We start from the raw sequence: 24,509 nt of genomic DNA, 5'->3' as shown, positions 1-24,509 counted from the left end.
ATATACAGTTTAAGATAACATCACAATAAGCAAAAAAAAAAAGTTTTGCATTGAAATTTAAAAAAAAAAAATAATAACTATTTATGACTTCTTAACTTAAAAGCACAATATGCATTATTTATTGATTTCAAAATCTTCCCTAAATTTTAAATTTCATTATTTAAAATGGGATGCTATTACTCAGTTTTTTCTTATTAAAAAGACAAAAAGTGTTAGAACATGAAACATTTTATTTACAAAATCTATACATAGGTAGCAGTATAAAAATAATCATTTTAGAAAGACATAGTAGAAATGGATTTGCATCACATATAAAATTAAAGTGATTTCACATAAATGTGCTATTTACAATAATGAGATGAGGCAGTTTGATTATCCAGCTACATTTTCAGTTAAAATAAAGTAGTTTTTTAACTGTCAGCATTATATTGTTTAAAAAATGAGAGACTTGAGGCACTAAAAAGATAGTACTAAAAAACAGTTTGATGTAAAAATGTGGCCTAAGTTAAGATACAATGCAAGTTTCTTTAATTTCTACTTGTTAATATAATGCATAGAATCATCTTACTGTTTTCAAATGTGTGTAAATTAATCTTATTTGCAAACAACACTCTAGTGAGCAATCAGAAAAGGTTAAATTAAAACAAAATTGCTTTGTTACAATATGAAATCAAAATTACATCTAACAAGAAATGTTGCAAATTAATAAAATTGTTTTGAGAAAATCAGAGCGACAATATAATTTCCTTCTTATAAATATATTTGTATGTTTTTTCCATAATTTTTTTTAAGTATATCTTTTTGGTAATAATAGCTGTAGTGTAATAAACAGATATAAAATCTAAAAATAAATAAATAAATGTATTTGAAATACACAAATAGACTAGAAATAACAAAAAATGGAATGCACTATCAAAATAAATAAACATCATTGACCAAAATGTAAAATTAAAAACAATTTTTAAGAGATCAAATAATGACTTTGGTATAATTTTTCAAACGTGCAACACACAGGGTTTACATATTTAAACTAATACAAACAGTTATAAAATCTTATACATTTTTTACATAATTTTGTTCGAATAAACATTTAACATAAAACATTTTCAACTTGTTAAAATTTAGTTCTCTAAATACTTTTCAACTGAAATATAACTCTGTAGATGTTTGGATTTCATTTAACATATCAAGTTAATATCTTCTTTCATAAAAAAAAGAAAAATTAATATATAACATCTGACATCTCTGCAGTGGTTTCAATTTGCGATTTTGTTCCATTAGCAGTTACTGAACAACTCAAGTTATTGTTAAGTGTTGCTGAAGTGGTTGCTTTTGATATGGCTTGATTAAGTTGTGCTATGTTAGAGGCGATTAAAGCTTCGACATCCGTTATGCAAATTTCCAAGTATTTCTGAAAAATAAAAGCATACTTAATATAATGTACATATATATAAGCAAAATCTATTCCAAGTATCATCAGAATCATTACATTCTTATAGAATTTTGAGCAATTAAATTCAACTAATACCAATGATGAATAATTATAACAATAGTGAATTTAGTATTAGATTAGTGGATTTAGTTTAATTAGTATTATTCAAGATAAAAATGACTAATAGATCAAATACAACCAAATTTGGCAGCTAAACATAATATCTGAGATACTGTGAAATTTTTGTAATAGTTAAAAAAGGCATGATTTTTTTTAAAGAAATTAAGTTTCAGTACAAAACAAAGCTGATTTTTTACATTAAGTTGAAATTTATAGGTAGTTTTTACTAAAAATAAATATTTTAAATCTCTGCTGAATATAATTTTTTTTTCTTATTACAAAATATTTATTCAAATGGTTATGGCTAAATAATCAATGACTATGATAGCTGGCATAATTTGATTCAGTAGTAATCCATTTGTAATTCATAATTATTATTATAATTATCAATTAATTAATTTTCAATTTATGAGCAATTTTTCTCCACCTCTAAGCAGCTAAGTTTTGTAAAATATGTGAAGGGTTATATTATATATCTATCAATTGTACAGCAAACAATTGCAGTTTTTTTTTGTATGAAATCAACCAAATGAGGTTGAGAAACATTGATGTATAGAAATAACAATACATCGTTGAATACTTACAACATTGATGTCCATAAGCTCAGTTAAATGTTCTAATAGAGCAGATAATGATTCCCAGGGCTTCTGCAACCATGTGAGTCCATTTATAGCAACTGCAAGACACGATGCAGCTAACAATGATGCAGAATAAGCAGTGAACTTATATTCTAAAAGAGAAAATTTTTCTTTTAATATTTGATGTAAAATTAGTCAAAAATGTTTCATAAATGCAAAACATGATAAATATGTCACATTTGTCTGCAAAACATAAGAAACATATATATTATTGATGTATCACCACTCTATAAGGATAAAGGTATCAATCTCCTTCAATAATTACTCAAGTTTTAAGATCTCAAAATTTTCACTTCAAGCTGACACATAATATAAAATTTTATGTCTCACAACTGAAAGAATGAATTAATTTAAATGTGTACCATTTTATTACTAATATTAACTACAATCTAGCTGTAGCTTTGTCTTTTGGGTTAGTTTCAAATATTACAAGGTTGTAGATTTGAACATTAATATAGCTGAAAATCCAATATGGATTGGTTGATCAACGCCTACGATAATATCAAAATGTATGTAGAATGAGTTCTTAAGAATCACTTATATAAAGATTTTACAACTTATTTTTAATACAATTTACAAGGTTTCATTATGGAGCAAAACAAAAGGTTGTAACTGTTAGCTTTATTTATATGAAGACTTCAATTTTCAGTGAAAACTACAATTAACCGAAATAAACTTGCAACTTTTTTGAATTATGATAAATCATAAGACAGAAAAATCTATAGTTTTGATATTTCATACTTTAAGATTAGTAGTTTAATACTTAGAAAAAAGGTTTTTAATTAGAAAAAAAAAACTATTAATTTCAAATTTATAAAATTATTAAAATAAAAGAAGTTAATCATAAGTTTCTCTTTTTTACTTCTCCCAAAATATTTAAAAGTTTGTGTGTATTGAAAATAACAAAAGTGACGCGTTTATATTTAAGAGATTGAATACTATAATTTTTTCTACTTTTACGCACTAACTAGAGCGCCATCTACAATGTGTTTTTGAAGAAACAAGTATGATGTTCAGACAAAAACTCTGATGTCATATACACTTCCTTTCAAAAACATATGGTGGCCTCAAATAGGGTATACCTGAAGGAGGGGCACCAGCGACCAATCCCTGAGAGGGACACTTTTTAAAGGACCTGGAATCAACTTCCTGTGGAACCCGCCAAATATAACAAAGAACTTCGATCCCGCCAACACCTGCTCCCGCGCATGGTTACCATTTATTTAAAAACTTTTTTTTTCCCATTTGTCCGCGATTAATGTCGCCAAACTATTTAACTCGCCAAATGTTTGTTATTGATACATATTTAAGCATTCAAAAATTATTTATAATATAAAAATAAACGAAAGTTTTTTTTTTTTACAAATACTTAAATTTTTCAGTAGGAAATCTTATATTTTTTACTGATATAAATGGTGCAAATTTATTATTGCATTTTTATTTTCGTTTTATCATTTCGATTACAACATTATAAAGTATAATAAATATAGTTCAAAACTGATATTTTGGTTAATATTGTAATTTGAATTTTCGAAAATTTATTTACCTAATTATTGTAAAAACAATAGTTAAATAAATATATATATTTTTTTCACACAATGCAATTGTTGAGGTTTTCGATTTTTTTTCCTCATTAATATTTTATCAGCTTCATTTAACAATTTTAATTTTTTCAATGTAACACTTGAAAGTTTATGGCGTTTTATAACACCAATTCGATTTTTTAAAGGAGAAAAAACATAAGTAGAAAAAATTCACTATATATAAATAAAATTAATGTGCAGAAATAACCTATTAATAGTTTCTTAGTATTAGAATTAGTTTAAGGAGAAACTATATTTAATAAAGAAATAAAATAATTAAAATACATGTAGAAAAGAAAATTTTACAATAATTCGCTATACATAAACCATCAGAAATTGATGCTTTTAACAATTTAATCTATAAAATTATTCGTAATTTGTTATTTATGAGATATTGTTGAAATAATTTTATATCTTGTTAATTATTGTTATCTTGAATTGCGTTTTATTTACAATTAAAAAATTTTTTAAAAAAAAAAACCTTTACATTATTAAAATACAAATAAAATTTTTCAATTATTCGCTAGACATAAAAGTTCTGAAATTGATGCCTTAAGCAATTTAATATTTATATATAAAATTATTCGTAATTTGTTATTTATGAATTATTGTTTAAATAGCGACTTATCTTAACTAAGCGTATTATTTATATTCACAATTTTCAAAAAAACCCTTTACATTATTAAAATAATACGAATAAATTTTTTCAATAATTCGCTAGACATAAAAGTTCTGAAATCGATGCCATAAACAATTTAATATTTATATATAAAATTATTGTTTAAATAGCGATTTATCTTGAATTAAGCGTTTTATTTATATTTACAATTTTCAAAAAAAACCCTTTACATTATTAAAATAATACAAATTAAATTATTCGTAATTTGTTATTTATGAATTATTGTTTAAATAGCAATTTATCTTGAATTAAGCGTCTTATTTACATTTATAATTCTTTAAAAAAAAAAAAAAACTTTACATTATTAAAATGATACAAAATTTTTAAAATGTTGATTTCTTTTCTTTGAATAATAATTACGCCAAAATTAGCGATCATTTCTGTTTCTAGCTGTCCTGCGCTTCCCATGGAAAGAGAAACTAGAAGTTTTTAAGAGAAGCAAGTTTCCGGTTTGAGATGACGCAAAGCACGACCAATCACAAGAGAGCATTTTCGATTTCAAAAACCAGCTGGCGTTTTACAGGTTGCGGCATGTGCGCACATTTTACGAGCGCATCCCAATACAAAAACAGAAACCAAAATTTATTTGATGTGTTCATGAATTCCGCTGAATTATTTCCCTTCCCCTTCAAGTCTAGGTGTTTTTATCGCTCATATTATTCTTCATTGAATTTAATTCAACTTTATTTTCTGTAAATAATAATTTGCCTCATGCAGTAGATTTTATTCACTTATTATTATTTTTTCTTTTTTTACAACTGAATAAATGTCTATTCAACGCATTCAATATTCGGACAGGGGGGGGGGAAAGTATTTTAGCATTTTCATTAGTGATAAGTAATTGCATAGGAATTATTTTTTATGAAAAATTATAAAAATCGGAGTAGGGCACTGTAAATGTTTTTTTGAATTTTCAATGCAAATTGTGAATGAGATTCATGTTTAATGAGCGCATTTATGACTTATTACATTGTAGGACAAATTTAGTTTATAATAACTAAATTAAGGCATTAAAAAATTTAACTTTATTCGATTTCATTGCTAATTAAACTTAATATGCAAGGGATTATCAGTTTTAAATTTGCATAGATTTTCATCAAAATAAGAGCTTCGAATTCAAATTTTACAGAATTTTCAATATAAATCAGGAAAGACGTTTCGTTTTATATGAACAATTTTAATGGACACAGATTATATATTTTTACGTAGGTAATATTGATTGAAAACTATTACTAAATTCAATTAATATATCTAAAAATAAGATAATACAAAATTTATAAATTTCTATGTGAAATAGAAAATAAATGCCCTTCTTCATGCAAAACTTTTAATAACTCTTATATATATATATTGTAAAGTAAAAAAGCGCTTTTAGAACTTAATAAATAATAAAAATTATACTTAAAACTTGACCAGGGGTCTGTCCAAACATTTTGTGAAGGGTCCGGTTTTCGTGAAATTGTGAAAAAATTACTCACATTCTTTCAACCAGGGTCCGCTTTTATGAATTTGTACAAATATTGTCGGTTATTGCAAAAAACTTTTTCAATGAGTTTTTAAATTGCAAACAGATACAAGATTATGCTCGGCACTGAAAAATTATAATTAAAAAAAATTAAATTTTCAAAAATAAACAGCAATTGCTGCTTCTAAATTAGAGATGCAACATACAAATATTTGGTATTTAGTCTATACTGCTGAACGCAGAATATTCATTTCGGACGAATAATGGAAGAAACGCCTGCCGAAGACAAAACTTAATTCGTTTACATCCATCTTTCTTGTTTTCTGCCCTGGAAAGGGTTTATTCGATTAACAAAACAATAATGAAGATAAACAAATTTGTGAAGGGTCCGATTAAAAGAAAAATCATTTTGTGAAGGGTCCGTTTTTAAGTTAAAATATCTTGTGAAGGGTCCGTTTTTATGAAAAGATATTTTGATATTAGAAGGGTCCGCAAATTTCTTCTAAACAGATCCCTGTTGACTTAATATTAAATTGAAAATAAAAATAAAAAAATAGTTCGTAATTATTAGTTTAAATAAATAGAATTTTACCTAACATTCTAGCCAACTTAAAACCTTTTAAATTAATATCATTCCATAATAGTTTCGATAATACTTCGAAATTGCGTGCAAGACAAATCTTAGTCTTAATTCAGCTGCAAAGTAAAATCGCATAATAAACCATACACGTTAACTCATCTTCCGGTACTGAATAGTCATTAAAACAACCGCATCTGTCCTATGCATCCCTATATGTTTCCTTTTCTGCAAAGCTTGTACCGTTATCAAAAATATGTAATGTATAACTACACTTAAACACCTCAACATAGTACCAACAGCATCAGTGTCGTAATTTCCGGCAGACGATCACGCAACGCATCCTGTCACGGATACTAATTGGGATGATTTAGTTAACTTTGACCGTCAAAAGATCCATCCGTTGTTTCCGATCCTATGGGAAAATGAGAGATCTTTTTCGTGGTTGATTGGTTTATATACAGTTTCCCACAGTTAGTTACGTATTGTAGCCATTAAATGTATTAAAGCGATTAAAAGATCCTCTATTGTATTTTATTATATCGCGCTCACTAATCAGTGAAATCCAACGTTTGATATCAATCGCTATCCTTAACTCCAATTAATATTTTTTACTTTCGTATTTTCAGCTTTTTTTCGACCCTTTTCTTTTTATTAATGTTTTTTTTTAACGATAAGGAGTTAAAATATCGATACTAAATACTTTTTCTAAATAATAAAAGTTGAAAAAATAAAAATCTAATATTTTTCTAAACGATAAGGAGTTAAAATATCAATACTAAATACTTTTTCAAAGTAATAAAAGCTGGAAAAGTAATAAAAACGGTAAGGAGTTAAAATATCGATACTAAATAATTTTTCAAAGTAATAAAAGTTGAAAAAATACAAATCTAATATTTTTTTTTAAACGATAAGGAGTTAAAATATCGATACTAAATACTGTTTCAAAGTAATAAAAGCTGAAAAAATAAAAATCTAATATTTTTTTTAAACGATAAGGAGTTAAAATATCGATACTAAATAATTTTTCAAAATATTATACGCAGGAAAAATAAAAATCTAATGCTTTTTTTTTAAAAAGATAAGGAGTTAAAATAGCAATACTAAATAATTTTTCAAGATATTGAACGCAGAAAAAATAAAAATCAGTAATATTAACTTAAATACTTTCAAAGATAAATTACAGCAAGAAATATATACTATAGACAAAAAATTTTAAAAAATTAGTAAATTGATGTAATATACAGTTTTTCTGGTTAGGTTTTAAACTTTAAAACCATTCTCCAGACAGATAGTATTTATTTAGCACTAATACTCGTAACATAAGCTTTTAAGTAGAATTGTTCTGTTTTTTTCACAGGACTTACTATCAGAATTAGTTTATAGCACTGTTTGATCAGCTTATTTCGGCTATGGTGCCATAATTCAAATACTACACAGTGCCAAACACAAACATTACTTTAACTTCCTGAGACTCAAACTTTAAATAATTGCAGCAAATGCTATTTTTATTTAGAAGTATGTAAAAAAGTAAATTCATAAATTCGATAAAATATACTTTAACTCAGATTTAATTAAAAATTTTCGGTTGCTTTTATTTATTACATAAAAAATGGTAAATTTTATTTTTTAGTAATCTTCGCATATTGTAGAGTATTTCTTTACGTTTGAGTCATTAAACAACATCCACTAGACTAAAAAAAAAAAAAAAAAAATCAAATATTTATACACAATAAAGCTATCCAAAAGGTTTTTCGAATAAAATTTCTTACCTTAATAATTTTCAATTGGCCAACAAGGTAAATTTTTTAATTGACCTCAACCAACAAGAACAAATTAAATTATATTAAACTAAATTAAATTATATTTTTCATAAGCAAATGCTTTGTGAAGACATACAACAAGAAAAAAATATTTTAAATGATAAATATTTTTAAAGAAATAAAGGATTTTATAAACTAAGTTTGATGCTAAATAAAAAATAAATATCAATAATACTAAGTGAGATTGCTAAGATGACCTAGGGTCGTGAGTCCTTTATTTACATGAGAATAGCTAATAGAGAAGATGACGAAAACACCTGAGATACTTCATTTATTATTAGAACGGTTTTCGCAAAATAATTCTTGTTCAATAGCAGATGCATAAAGGATTGACTTTTTCCTACTAAATTGAGAGAAAAAAAAAGATGAAAGAGTACGTTATCAAAGTGATTAACTTATGTCTACCAGAACGTCTCTTACTTTATTAGCGAAATCGTTTGCAAAAAAATTAATGATTAGCACGTGCTTCGAATCTTTAAAAATCTTTTGGTGCCCCTGTTTCTTTACATCTGCTCACCGGTACTTTAGTAAAAATTTAATAGAAAGTCCTCTCCTCGAAATAAAAAAAAAGTACACCTGGATGATACATACAGGGGGGAGGCACTCCACGCGAATGCCACGTGGTTAAAGTCATCCCCTTAGCTCCCCCCCCCCCTCTTTTTTTTGGAAGTCATTTTCGAATCGATTGATGGTATAAGGACGATGAGGTATAAAAAAGGGGGTCTTGTGCGCTCCCAAACTTATGACGGAAATCTTAATCGAGGTGATTTTTTCCAGTAGCTCGGCGTTAAAGGTCAAATGAGTAAAGGGGGGGGGGGGCAAAAACACATGCAACCAAGAAAACGGTATCTGAAAACGCGATTAACTAGCGCTTGTGTGTGATTGCAAAATTGGCAAGTATCGAAAGTCAATAATGCCATTCTTAAAGTAAAAATTATTATAATAGTGAGAGAGAAGAATAACGTTTTCGATAAAATTGAGTGAAGGAGAAAAAAAATTTTTTAGAAATAAATTCCCCATTATTTTAATTTATTTTTTGTGCAGAAATGAAACTGAATTTCAATTTCACCGTTTAGAATAATTCGAAACTTCGATTTCCCACGCAGAATTATTTAATCGTAACAATATTCTGGAGGCCTGTATCTTTTTAGAAAACCATTTCTCATAATGTGATTGCATATGAAAACTTAGTTTAAATATTTTTACTAAAAGTACATGTATATGTACATGCTCTCAAACTAGACACAAACTTGAGCTATAATTTAATTTGTGACACAAAAAGAGTCTTTATAGCCTTTATTATAATTTTTTTTTCTAAAAGAAAGATTTGAAAAATTAAAAATTCCTTTTTTATGAAAACAGGAAAAATGGACTTTTTTGAAATCTTTCCAATTTTAAACTATTGTTAGGGAATAAAATATATCCAATTTTTGGAAACAAAATTATTCGGCAACAAAAGTTTCAGTTATGATACATTAGATCAAATTTTTAAGTTTTTAATACAGAAAATATGAGCATATGATACACTATTGCATATACAATAAGGTAACACAACATGAAAACATAATTTATTACCCTAGCGTATTTTTTATTAGAACCTTTCTTGAAGTCTTTAAATGCCATAAGTAATGCATTGCACAATATAAAAATTACAGCTTTACATTTTTGTAAGTGAGAACATACTATTTTGAAATGTATCATAAATAAATTGCAGCGTTAAAAAGTTAAATAAAAACAAAAATAAATTAATAAAAAATAAATATTGCATTTGTTTTTCAAAAATTCGGTTATGAAGCTTAAACAGAACAAAAGTCAAAATGGGGTATAACTGTTCCAAAGGCGAACTGCAGTACGTAATATTGATAAGCTAATTGAACGGTCCTATAAACTAAGTCAGACCCTAGAGTAAAAAGAAAAATTAGTAACGCAACTCGCAGAAAAAGCCCACTAAAGTTATCTGAAAATTGTTAGGAAATAATTGTTTCGCAACTTTTTGTAAACAAAATATGACAGAAAACTTCACTTACACAATACAATGTAAAAGATATGTGCAGAACTTATAAATGAATAAATTGCAGATGGGGTATAATTACTACCGTACTACGTGATATTGATAAGCTGATTGAACGGAGCTACAAACAAAATCCGACGGTGAAAAAACTGGCAATAAAAAACAAAAGATTACTGAGTATTTCGATGCCGTAGGACCCATATTTCTTGCAGAAGACCCTGGGGTAAAATAATAATAATAACGCACCTCGCAAAAAAAAAATCCACTAAAGTTAACTGCAAATTGTTCGAAGATTACTGTTTTGCAATTTTTTTTTAAAACAAAACATTAAAGAAAACTTCTTTACAAAATTGTACTTTGCAAAGAACTCTACGAAATATAATATATATAAGAAATGGGTGAAAAATTCAAATTTTCAATTAATATGTACTATTATTTTGATCTTCATAAATTATTATTTTTTAATTAATAGTGAATTAAAAAAATTATCAGTTAGTCACTTAAAATTAGAACCTACTATTTAAAATTAGATTATTATTTTTTAAATAATAGTAAATTAAAAAAAATTATCAGTCAGTCACTTAAAATTAGAACCTACTATTTAAAATTAGATTATTTTTTAAATAATAGTGAATTAAAAAAAATTATCAGTCAGTCACTTAAAATTAGAACTTACTATTTAAAATTAGATTGTTTTTTAAATGGTGAATTAAAAAAAAATTATCAGTTAGTCAGTTAAAATTAGAACCTATTATTTATTATTTAAAATTAGATTATTATTTTTTAAATAATAGTGAATTTTAAAAAAATTATCAGTTAGTCACTTAAAATTAGAATTTATTATTTAAAATTAGATTATTATTTTTTAAATAATAGTGAATTTAAAAAAAAATTATCAGTTAGTCACTTAAATTTAGTTATTTTTTAAATAATAGTGAATTAAAAAAAAACTATCAGTTAAGTCACTTAAAATTAGAACCTAAAAACAATGAAATTCCCACACTGCAATCCCTATACACACAAGAACGTTCCGATGCTCCAATGAGCACAGATATAGCAGATGACAATTGAGTTCCAAATTTATAATACTCCCGACGTGCCAGCCGCATAAACTCAGCACCACGTCGAACTTTTCCCAATCAGCTGGACGTTAGGCAGATTGAGGACTGGGGTCGACCAACTGGCAGTGATCATTTAATGACCCAATGTGTTTTTTTTTTTTTTTTACCCGGGCACAATACAAATGACGATATTTCTCCCACACAACAAACCTATACACCCCCCCTCTCCTCATTGACTCTCGGTGCGGTCCTTCAACCGAGACATTTATATACATTCGGCAAAGTCCAGGTGCGGTCCTTTGGAAAATTTCTTGTAGTCCGCCCAGGTAACATCTGCCGCCAGGGGGGCCCTTTTCTGGTCAATTTTTTTCTCTCTCCTTCGAACAAAGACGCCACGAGTCGGGCACGCGACCTCATCAATACGCTCTGCAGCCTTCTGTCATTGAAAAACTGACGAAATACCTCGTATTAAGAAGGGGGAGGGGGTTAAGATGTGTTTGTGACGTCATGGATACAAACTTAGAAGGTTACACTTTATAATACATTTAACAGATCTAGAATACTTTTATCGTAATAGAATGAAACTTTGAGCAGAGAATATACTCCCCGCCNAACTCTCCCCCCCCCCCAAAAAAAAAAAAACTCTTCTTAATACTTGCACTATAATTGCCTTTTCTTAACTAATGGTGCAAGGTATAGGAAAACTAGCATAGATATAAAGTCAATCCATGATTTAAAAAAAAAAAAAATCATTTTATAATTTTTACTTTTAAAAGATAACATTGTAAATTGATCTCTGGTAAAAGAAATTATATATCAGTTTTATTTCATGTTTTGAAAGAGATTCAAATCCATGCTTTGAAGACATTTTGAAAAACAAATCTTTTAAGTATTGAAAAGTTATTAAGCTTTGTCATGTTTGACAAACTTGTCAAATTATTGTTCTGACGGGTACAATTGCAAAATGTTGTGGTACCTTTGCTATGAAATTATCCTTAAATTTAATTTTAAAGACGACTATTTTCGAAGACTACAAACATGAAATTGGAATTTTGAAATTTCGGAATAAATATAAACATTAATAGACTATAACGCAAAAAAAAAAAAAANTTAAAAAAAAAAAAAAAAAAAAAAAAAAAAAAAAAAAAAAAAAAAAAAACATAATTTTACATTTCTAGCAACCACATCGCTAAGCTACAACAGCTCCACCATATACAAGGCAGTGGATGCTCAGACTTCGAACCGAATGGACCTTACACTTATTTCTCCTTTTCTTAATTAATTAAATTTATGTTTGTTTGTCCGTGTGCTATATGCATATTAATAATAAAATATATGGCACTAAGCTTTTCCTCATTTTAAACTCCCCGAGATCTAGCTAGGGCCACAAATTTTACTTATTTTCATTATTATATTACAATTTGGAATAAGTTACTGTATACGTAAATTAAATTCAGACCGACTATCACAAAGTAATTTAAACATATTAAATTTAACTGTAGAAATTGCACTTGTTGCCACTTAGTTTTAAACTTAAATGGATTATGATTTGTTTTTCAACTAAAAAGGAACTAAACTTTAAAAAAAGAAAAAGAAAAAAAAAACAGAAAGCAACTGCAAACTTGTGGCGGAATTTTCTTTTTATTATCACGAAAATATTTATACTAAAAATCGTTTTTCAAAATAAAGCAAAAATATTGCAGTTCCAAACCTTTCACCATAAAAGGATTGAAAATTATTTTTAAAGCTTCTTTTTTCACAAAAGTAGTGACTGAGGACGTTATAGCAGACGTTACAGGATCAAATTGCATTGTCCATTAAAATTTCATGACAAGGTGAACTTTAGCTGAGCATACAAGACGTTGCGAAAAGAAACCTTATAATTACCTAGATTTAAGATTATATTCACCTTAAGACTAGCTTTATTCAAAGATTTTTTTTTCCACGCCTGAAAACCCTAAGACAACCTCGATTCAAGGTTTTTATATAAAAGGTTGTTTTCCAATATGTTGGATTAGGGCAATGCGCGTAGAATAGAGCATATTGTCACAGATCTCAATTTAAGATTAGAAGGTTTACACGTAAACCGCATAAAAACCTTTTTATGTAAAAGGTTTTTCTGAGTGAAAATAAACCTTATTTTGCTATTTGGGAAATATAGGAAAAAGCAGCCGTTGTGAAAGCGAAGAAACCGATGAAGCGTTAAAAAAAAAAACCCTATACGCACTGACACACTAAACACCGTAAATTAATCCCAATTATCGAAAGGCAGGTGAAATCTCGGCAGTGAAAATCTTTCCATTTTTTGAAGCCAGCTTCTGTGCTTCATCTTTCGCGTGTAGCGGAAATTAAGGGAATTGGCGAGGCAGGTGTAAAAGAAAGAAAGATGATGAGGAAGATTTTTCAAAATAATAAAACGGAAACCACCAGACCAAAGAAAAAGGGAGTCCCCAAACAGGTGAGATATAACATGATTCCAACTCATTTAGAACTCAGCTAACGAAGAAGCTCAAAATATTCTAGGACAAAAGAAGAAACTTTTTTCTTTGTTTAATTGGGGAAGTCGAATATAGATGGGTAAAAAATGTTTTTTTATTTTTATTTTATTTTTTGGGACGTTCGAGACGCCGCTGATTATGGAATATATGGACACAGGCAGATGGCAAGTTGGGATCCGTTTTTTAAGTTCATGGCCGGTTTCTCTCAATGACAATTTAAAAGGTTGAAAATCTTGTGGTTAGCTGTATTTTTTTTACAACTAGGTTTGGAAATATCGTTTGAAAGTTGTTGATAGGATGAAACCAAAACAACTCAAGATTTGTTCAAAACAGTAAAAACAGCACAAAAAAATGCTTGAATTTTTCAACTCTTTTTTTAATTTTTATAATAAAAATTTTAATACAGGGTCATTCATAATTCCCTCCGGGGTTTCGAAGCGTTATAGTAAAAAAACGAAGACGAATATGGCAAAAAAGAACATATGAAATTATTCCGAAAGTATTCAAGTTTTAATTTAAGCAGTTGCCGGTAGATGTCAGTAACATGTACCACTGAAGCCAGTTGTAGTAAAGAAAAATGGCGTTTACAGGCGGAGAGAATTATGAATAACCCTGTATTATATATTTAACTCCCCAAATATTATCATATGCAAAAGTTTAGTAAGAATAAATTCATAAGTTCCCTGTCTACCTAATGTAAAAATATGTTGCATATTATATGTGTATAACATAAATATAATGTACATATAACATAAATATGTGTCGTACATTCCTAAAAAAATAATTAATTTAACCAAAAATAAATTGTGTATGGTTAAACTCATTCAATGTCAGTCTATTCAAGGTAATTTTAAATTATTGAGAATCTATATCTGGCAAGGAAAAAAAATGAAGCGTTTAATACATTTCAAAATAAATAAAATGCGAAAATGAAGCAATAAAAAGACATAATAGGTTCTTATTCATATACGGTTATAAAAAATATATCTTGATGTTTTTGTTTATTCATTTAATTTGAAAATTAAAACGATTTGAAACTGTTTACACCTGATCGATAGCTAAGGAAAACCTAAATTTTCCCATGCATTGCATTTACCAAAAAACAAAAAAAAGTGAGAAAGTTTTGCCTTGAAAAAAGTGGAGGAAACAGTGCCATTTTTCAAACTTCATGGAAATTCACAAATCTTGATAAAATCTCTGACTTTTCATGAATTTTTGAATTGTTTTAATCTTTTTTAAAAGGAAAACTAAAATTTAGTTTTTTTACTCGTCTTTATAGTGTTAATCTCTTCACAGTAGTTCTAAATACATTCTAAACGTTATTAAATTAAGTTAATCAGTAAAATTTCGGGTGCTCCTCAATGATTATGAATTACCATTTGAACGCTATGCATAGTAGCAAATGATAATCAAATAAAAGGATCTCCTTACAAATGGAAGTTTGCTAATCACAAACGATCACCTTACATTTCATGTAAATAAGGATGTAAAATATTTATCATACCGACACTAATAAACTATCTAGGAACTGCATATTAATACATGGCACTGTCACAGACATAATCAACTGCAGGAACTTGTGGAACATGATTATACTAAAGAGAATACCTGAGTTCGGAAGGGGGGGGGGGCGAGATACACGCGTGCTCTATTGTTAGTAGAGCAGGGCGCACACTTCCCATTTAGGGCAAACCAGGTGATCGCACCGGTGGGGGATATTGAAAAAAATAAAGGATGTCACACTAGCTGCAGATGCCTATAACAATGCGAACGCGACGTGCGTCCATGTTTAAATATTTAGCGGCAGCTGAACGTATCGATTTCAACAAGGTCGAAGTTGAAGTTTTTGTGTATATCAACTCTTTTATTAGGGATTAATACTAAAATTTATTCAAATCTTTATCGATTTGGTTATTTTGCTTGGTAAAATGTATGATTTTAATGGTATTCAATCAATATTGTATTATAAAATTTAATTGATGTTATCCTGGATTTGTGAAACTTAGTACGCAGCGAAAGAAGATAGAACAGAAAGTGTTATTGCGATAAATGAGTTAAAAAAAAAAAAAAGAACAAAAAAATAAATAAATAAATAAATAAATAAAAATAAAGGCTAATTTCTAAAGGAAAAAAGTCATTAATAATAGAACGTTAAAATACTTATATTGATCTTATAAAATTTCATCTAATGTCAGAAGTTCAAGAATTCAAACAGGTACTAAACGTAAATATAAGTGCATAGAATACGCTAGTTCTTTTAATTATTACTTTTCAATGATGACGCAATTTAAAAAAAAGTAAAAGAAGCTCTTTAATAAATCATATTAAATAAAGAAAAGAAAAATTTAACTTCACAAAATTAACGCAAATAACTATATTTTCAAACCTCATTCTACAGGTTTATAAAACTGAAATAATTTATATTTTATTTTTAATTACTTAATTAAGAACATGGAAAAAAAAACTTTAAGGCAATTTAACAACAACGGTAACAACATATACAGATTAATCTTTTTTATTTTATTTCAAGGAATAAACTAATTAAACTTCTTACTGCTACACAATTTACAGACGACTTATGTCAAATTATATTTTATTTCATTATAAGAAATTAAATACGAATCCCGGTTATTATTTTTTGAAACCGAAATTAAAGCAATTAGTAACTTTTTAAAGCTTATTTTGGGTTTAAGATATATTTTAAATTTTACACAATAATCTACATTTAAAAAAATTTGAGAAACACTTCCACTTCTAAGACATCAATAAATCATTTATTGAACATTCTGAATCACTTTGAAACATTCTAGTTAAATAAAGTGTTAAAAGAAACACGATCATTAAGTGGCTGAATAGCGACCAAAGAATCTTCATTAGTTACTACATCCAATGAGTTCATTATTGAAAATAAATAAACAATAAAAATATGATGTTAAATGTTAATAATGTTATAATATTTTAAGAAAATTTCAACAGGAAATTAATTTAACATTAAAGAAATAACACTATCAGTATTTTTTGAAGGGGGCCGTGCAAATATTCCTTCAGGGGGAGTAGGCGAAATGAGTTATGTTTACGTAATACTTCAAGATTCCCTTATTTTCAAATTTTCTAAAAAGAAAAATAATAAATGTAACAAAAAATTACAAATGGAAAATTTTCAAGTTTGGAAAAAAAAGTTAAATTCGGGAAAAGTAAAAAGTTGGAATTTTTTTTCCCCTTTCCCTGAATAGTTTCAGAGATCAATATTTAACACAAAAGGAAAATACGAAAGATTTCTAAAGAATATTTTACTAAATATTTTATAAAAGGAATTATAAAGTAACTTTCGTTTTATTCAAAGTTCCATCCTTAATTTGAACGTAATTCTAAATTTAGATTACTACAATATAAGTTGAAGCTAAAGCAAAAATCAGGAGGGGAGATTGCAACTTTGTTACGTAAGTATAAGTTAGTGATTTGCTTTTTTTCTTTTTCCGATGACAAAGGGGCAATTTAAAACTGTCAAAAATAAGCTTACGCAAAATTTAAATGGCCATTCAAGGAAGTACACCATCAAATGGGAAGAAAAAAAGAACATTTGAATGAAAACATTTATATAAGAGAGAAAATATAACTTTTAAAGTATTCTCACCAGTTGCGCATAGGGCAATAAACGTGTAGGCATGCCGCCTAACGATATCTTCTCTTTCAACATTCAGCCTGGACAATAATGGATCAATGAAATCACTTGCAATCACTGCTGCCATATCCCATTTGAGAGTATTCAGAACCAGAAGCTCCCACGTCTAAAATATCAAACAATATAAATTGTAATAAAAATAAAATTGGAGTGTGTTTATTCTATGTTTGTAATATTACGCACTTACCGTAATATCCCTCGTGGAAACAGAGTAATCTGTATAGTATATAAGGGCATCCACCGTAAAAGATCGACATTGCCTTAATTTGGAAGCAATAAGCAGACACACAGCTCCGAGGAGTTGTAATTGTGTTTTTCGTATCCTGACACAAGCCAGAAATCTGTCCACGTATGATGTTGCTAGTGGAAAAATAATATCGTCTGCACCTTGTTCTTCACAAACCTGAAAATAATTAACAAGTTTAGAACTTGTAAATAAAACAGAATAATAAAAAAAAAAGCAGCAAGTTCAAAACAATTTATAGCAGCCGTTTTCTTAGTTACAAATCAAATCGATATATTTAAATATCGTTTGCATTAGTGATAGTGGACTTTGTGAATTCGATTTGTTAAAGACGTGCCTCAAACCTACTAAACTTAATAAATATAATTAATAGTTCTATAAAATTTAAGCATTCACAAAGTATTCCAGTCACCAAAAAATTCAGTTTATCATTATTATTTAATATCTTATCAAGCATTCGAATTTAAACTTTTTATTTTTAAAAAAAGATATTAAACGTAATAAATCGAAAAATATTCTAAATTTTACGGAAACAGATTGTCAGCTACATAGTGAATGGAAATTTATTCTAAAGAATAAAAAACACCATCTTTTGAAAAAGAATTTTAATCCTACTATTAAATTGATTAATATTTACCAGTTTGAGCAGGTAAATATCAGATGGTATAGCTCATAACTATCAAAATAGCCTGACTACCATTTACAGTTTAAAAATTTAGTAGAGATAATTGGAATCATGTAACTAGATTTTAAGCTCGTTGTTAATATTCAAAAATTTTATGGTCGTTTGTAAACAGTTTTAAAATCAGTTATCAATCAGAGTCAATAATTTAAAATTATTTTCATTTTTTCTTTCTCTTTTATGAATGCATAAGTGTCAAATAATTCAACACAAATAATAAAAATTTAATTATCTGTTTAAATTATTTTATTTATAATCATCAAAATTTAATTTAGAGTGCTTCGAAATAAAAATTGGATTTAAAAGACCTGGCTAAAAAAATTGATAATTAAAAGAGTATGTAGATTAAGAAGATAAGTAAATTGAAAATTCTAAATCTTTCATACCGTTGCATATCTTCATCCATTAATAAAAAAATAATAGGGCATATGAGAAAAAAAATAGGGCATGATGCATCAAAAAGAATTTATCAGATTCGAATAAACTCATAGAATGTTCTTTATCTTCGCTGACATTGTTATTCTATTTAGGGAAACAAGAACTTAATTTAGCAAATATGAATTTATTCAAATTTTAATTTAAATAGATACGTAATAAAATAAAAAGTATCACATAAAGGTAAGGCTCCCCCTCCCCTCTTTTTATTCCAGTAACAGGACTAAGGGGATCGAAGAAATAAAGAAAGAAGAAAAAAAAGAGTAAATAAACAGGAAGAAAAGTCCCCTCCCCTTAATCGTTCAGGTAAACAGAAAACGACCTCGAGCAGTTTCGGTCTTGTTGGTGCAGGATGTAAAATAATGAAAATGGAACACAGCACCAGACGAGCTTTGATAAAAGTTTGCAGGAAAAGACTTGAATTATGCAACAAATTCATTAAAGAATAATTCAAACGAACTAAGTTCGAATTTTTGTTTTTTTGAGAAATGTTTTAGCAGAATTGCCCTTCATAAAAATGTATTCATTTTTCGCCGAAATGTTTTAGTTTGCAAAACAAATTTAACTTACGACTTTGGTTTCTTGAAGTTGGTGTTAATACACATTCATAAAGTACATATTAAAAATAAAAAAATATTTTAAAACCATCCTTTAATAAGAGCATTTGAAAAAATTATATGTAAAAAAAAATCATGTTAATATAGAGAACATGCATGTTTTCTTTTTTTTCTTTTCAAGCACTAAAATAATTGAAATTTATATAATTATCATTAAAGGGAAAATATATTTATCAATACTTAATACACGATAAAACGTAGGTAATTCAATTGATAAAATGATAAGAATTTTATTATAAAATGTATCTTAAATTGCGAAAATTATCAAATATTTTTAAATGCTTGTAAATTAAATAACTTTGAGAGGTAATAGGAATAATTCCGTTTTCATCACATTTCATTCTAATAGCAAAAACAGCACAATTATGTTTTTATATATAAGCTAAGATTTCTTTTAAAGAGAATTTCAAAACCTATATTGAGCTGAAAAATTAAACAGCATTGTTCAGCAAGCAATGACCAACTGTCGGCTGTAGTGCCTTAAAAGAAGTAGATCATAAACCTTCCTACGCGTGAACAAAGTTTAATTTTTAAATTACAAAACTGTAAGTAATTTTATAATATTTCAAAAAAACATCAATTAGCAAGTTTTTTAAAAATATTGAAACATATTTCGGTTGCTTTACACTTCGAAAACACTTATACGTGGCACACGTAGGAATGATTTCATCTATAAAAAAAAAAGATCAAATTAATGATCAAACAAAATATTAAAGGATTTAAAATGTAGTTTAAAAAAAAATCTATAACGTTAGTGTGTTCTGATAATATTAGTAAACAACACGTGAATTAATTAAACTTTAAAACTATGTGTATAATAATTAGAAAATTAATTGTATAATAATTAGGAATTAAATCCTCCAGAAATGTAAGTAATAAATTGTATATTATATTATTAATTACACTTAAATAGAAAATATTTTAAACGTTTTATATATATTAAAAAATTAAAAAGAGAAAAATAAGAATTTTTTTTTCAAGAGAAAACTACAAATAAAAAAAAGGGCAAATTTAATCTCCAAACAAAATTTAAAGGACTTCAAATGAAATTTTAAGTAAAATGAAAAAAATCACCTCCATAATCAATTTTGTAACAATCCTCCTACTTATTAATTTACACTCAAATAAAAAAATACTTTTAACGTTTTTTTCAAGAAAATAATGGTATCTGCTACATTTTAGATTTTCAAATCAATGATTTTTTACGACTTTCCATGACTAATTCCAAGAATTTTCTCTGACAAAAACAACAATAAATTTAAAAAAGCATTATAACAACATTAATTGAAATGATAGGTAGAACCGAAACTGCATTCTGCATTTTCATATTTATAGATCTTAAATTTAAAAAACAGAGTAAAGAAGCAATAAAATAGCTGGAAAAAAATACAAAAGCAAATAAATATTTTTTCTGCAGAATCATATTCTAAAGATACTTTTCTGGCTTGCTTCAGCTAGAATTTTAAATTGATAAAATAAAATAAAAAATAATTTAAAAAAAATTCTGAAATCAGAGTAATTTAAAAGATAATTTGCTCTAGAAATGATGTTCTTTCTTTCATTTTTTTTAAAGAACACTATAATTTTTAAAGAACAATATAAAAACATTTTATGTTTCAATAAAATATGACTGTAAGTGGGGATTTTGTTACAAATTCAGATATTCGGAACACCATGGAATTCGGGGGGGGGGATTTCATTTTAAAAATTAGATTTATCAGCGATCTAAATCCATGACTTTGCATGATTTTTTTTAAAAAAAAGAAACAGTTAAAATCATGACAAATTTTATTCAATACCGAAATTCATGACTTTGCATGATTTTTTTTTTTTTTAAAAAATAGTTAAAATCATGACAAATTTTGTTCAATACCAAAATTCATGACATTACAAAGTTAAAATCGTGACATTTTATGACAAATTTTGTTCAGTACCAAAATTCATGAGTTTACATGATTTTTTTAAAAAAAAAAATAGTTAAAAGCATGACAAATTTTGTTCAATACTGAAATTCATGACATTACACGATTTTTTTAAAAAAAATAGTTAAAAATCATGAAAAATTTTGTTCAATACCGAAATTCATGACATTACATGATTTTTTTTTTAAAAAAAAAAATAGTTAAAATCATGACAAATTTTGTTCAATACCAAAATTCATGACATTACAAAGTTGAAATCGTGACATTTTATGACAAATTTTGTTCAGTACCAAAATTCATGAGTTTACATGATTTTTTTTAAAAAAAAATAGTTAAAAGCATGACAAATTTTGTTCAATACTGAAATTCATGACATTACACGATTTTTTTTTAAAAAATAGTTAAAAATCATGAAAAATTTTGTTCAATACCGAAATTCATGACATTACATGATTTTTTTTTTTTAAAAAAAATAGTTAAAATCATGACAAATTTTGTTCAATACCAAAATTCATGACATTACAAAGTTAAAATCGTGACATTTTATGACAAATTTTGTTCAGTACCAAAATTCATGAGTTTACATGATTTTTTTTTAAAAAAAAATAGTTAAAAGCATGACAAATTTTGTTCAATACTGAAATTCATGACATTACACGATTTTTTTTAAAAAAATAGTTAAAAATCATGAAAAATTTTGTTCAATACCGAAATTCATGACATTACATGATTTTTTTTTTAAAAAAAATAGTTAAAATCATGACAAATTTTGTTCAATACCAAAATTTATGACATTACAAAGTTAAAATCGTAACATTTTATGACAAATTTTGTTCAGTACCAAAATTCATGAGTTTACATGATTTTTTTAAAAAAAAAAATAGTTAAAAGCATGACAAATTTTGTTCAATACTGAAATTCATGACATTACACGATTTTTTTTTAAAAAATAGTTAAAAATCATGAAAAATTTTGTTCAATACCGAAATTCATGACATTACATGATTTTTTTTTTTTAAAAAAATAGTTAAAATCATGACAAATTTTGTTCAATACCGAAATTCATGACTTCCCAGGAGCGCGGATACCCAATGTATTAAATAGAAACTAAAATTTCTTTGAAAGAAAATGTTAGGTAAAAAGAGGGCAAAATCTCCAAAACTTAAATACTAAAAAATAATTTTAAATAAGTTAAAAAAAAAAAATCACCTCCATCATCCACTTCGTAAGTATCCTCCTCATATGAGGCTGAACCTCCTCCTGGGCTTCTTTAAAATAACACCGGGTGTTGATATGTCTAAAACTCTTTCCCTGAATTCTTTCATTCTTAATCAATTGCTGAAGAACTCTAGGATCCCCATTCAGTACAGGATCAACCTGAGACATGGGACAAATCATATCCCCGCTCCACAGCATCGAATCCATGGATGCAGGAGATGATTATCGGAATTTTCCGTGAGATTTCAATTTTCTCTCTCCGATGATCCGTCTTCCGTACGCACCGTTCGCAAAATCGTGACTCGGGAGCTATCAGGTTGTTGCTTCCGTTTTTGTCTACAGGACGTTTCAGGGTTGGTAGAAATGGTGTTTTTTGGAGGATGGGGAGAAACGGCCTGTTGCACGTGGTTTTTCTTTTGTTCAGGGGAGGGGAGTAAAAAAGTTAGGGTTTTCGTCGCCAAATCGTTTCTCGCCAACTTTTGCCAGGTTAAAAACAGGTGATGTAGAAATGACAAGCAGACGATCTTCCGCTAGAAATCTTAGGTTTTGCTTTCGCTTTTCAAGTTGCGGAAATAGTTATTTCCGATTTGGTTGTAAGCTTCCCGTTCAGAAATTAGCATAAAAAAAAGACAAATTGTTTCTACTAAAGTACTGTTTCCCAAACTTATAACTTTTGTGGAAATATTTCGTAACGCTGTGTGCCACTAATAAAAAAAATGAATGTATTTTTAACTGTAAAAAAATTGCACAAAAGTTAAAAATCACAACTGGTTGTTGACACCATTAATAATCAACTGTTACCTCGGCAAAAAATAGCCAATAGAAAAATACGTAATCGTAATTTTTCATGGATAGCTTTGCTTTTAAATAAAAATTTTTGAAATTTTCGTTTGTTCCAAGATATTTCGCATAAGTAGGCGCACCCCCGCTAAGCTGTTCCAGTACCCCTAAGGGTACGCGTATCACATTTTGGGAAACACTGTACTAAAGCAACGTAAATAACTACATAATTTTAGGATGTGTATATAAATATGTTTATAATTAGCCAGTACATATCGTAATTCTCAAGACTTTATTCCTTAAAATTACAAAAATATTAAATAGAATAATTAATAAAAAATTAGACACTGAAGTTATGTTTTTTAAATAAGTATAGAATATGACGATATCCCAAAAAGGAGGTTTTGCTTTAACTTTTCAAGTGAGCGGAAATAGTTATTTCCGATTTGGTTAAAAGCTTTCTGTTCAGAAATTTGAGAGGAAAAGTATTAATTTTTTTTTATGCTTAAGCAACATAAATAACTACATAATTTGAGCATATGTGTATAAATATAGTTATAAATAGATAATATCGTAACTGATAAGACTATCCGATAAAAAATTCGACCCTAAAATTACATTTTATAAATAAGAATAGAATCGAAATTTTTTACTTACTTAAAAAAATAAATAAATAAGAGATAAAAAAAAATCAGGGGGGGAGACACTTTTTTTACGTTTAATATAAAAATGAATATTTAAGATGAAAACAATCATGCACTGTCCCCCCCCCCCCGAAAAAAAATACCCAGTTTTAAATGCTTGTGTGGTTAATAAATAGTAGGCATAATAATATAGCAAATAATGGGGGCATAATAATATAGTAAATAGGCCTTTCTGATTAATTCCCCAATCAAATTTCAGAAATTTGATTGAACTAGTTTCAAAAATAGATGTTTCAATTTATAAGAGAATCAATTAAATGATGCTTCAATTTATCAAATGAAGAAAAAAAAATAATTATTATTATCTTCATAACAGTTTAGGGGACTAGTTTGAAAAC

At 27.2% G+C, this 24,509-nt stretch overlaps 1 protein-coding gene across 1 annotated transcript; it reads right to left on the bottom strand.

Annotated features, from left to right (window-relative positions):
* Positions 1–212: 212 nt before the first annotated feature.
* On the bottom strand, positions 213–23,313 carry LOC107448152 (G1/S-specific cyclin-D3). The gene is made up of 5 exons (XM_016063259.3): positions 22,679–23,313; positions 17,757–17,972; positions 17,522–17,675; positions 2,137–2,282; positions 213–1,411 (listed from the first exon to the last, which is right to left on the bottom strand). Exons 1-5 carry the CDS (start codon positions 22,892–22,894, stop codon positions 1,223–1,225), a joined length of 921 nt encoding a protein of 306 aa, XP_015918745.1. The 5' UTR covers positions 22,895–23,313; the 3' UTR covers positions 213–1,222.
* Between the last annotated feature and the right edge of the window lie 1,196 nt (positions 23,314–24,509).

The sequence above is a fragment of the Parasteatoda tepidariorum genome, chromosome 8, assembly GCF_043381705.1.
Source record: "Parasteatoda tepidariorum isolate YZ-2023 chromosome 8, CAS_Ptep_4.0, whole genome shotgun sequence".
In the NCBI taxonomy this organism is placed as follows: Eukaryota; Metazoa; Arthropoda; class Arachnida; order Araneae; family Theridiidae; genus Parasteatoda; species Parasteatoda tepidariorum.
The sequence above is the reverse complement of the archived record's forward strand: the minus strand, read 5'-3'. Positions and strand labels throughout refer to the sequence as shown.

Coding starts and splice junctions, on each gene's coding strand:
- LOC107448152 (XM_016063259.3), bottom strand. CDS start 22,894: ATGGATTCGATGCTGTGGAGCGGGGATATGATTTGTCCCATGTCTCAG. Junction 17,973..22,678: donor TTACGAAGTGGATGATGGAG/GTGATTTTTTTT, acceptor AATTATTTTCAG/GTTTGTGAAGAACAAGGTGC. Junction 1,412..2,136: donor AGCTTATGGACATCAATGTT/GTAAGTATTCAA, acceptor TTTATTTTTCAG/AAATACTTGGAAATTTGCAT.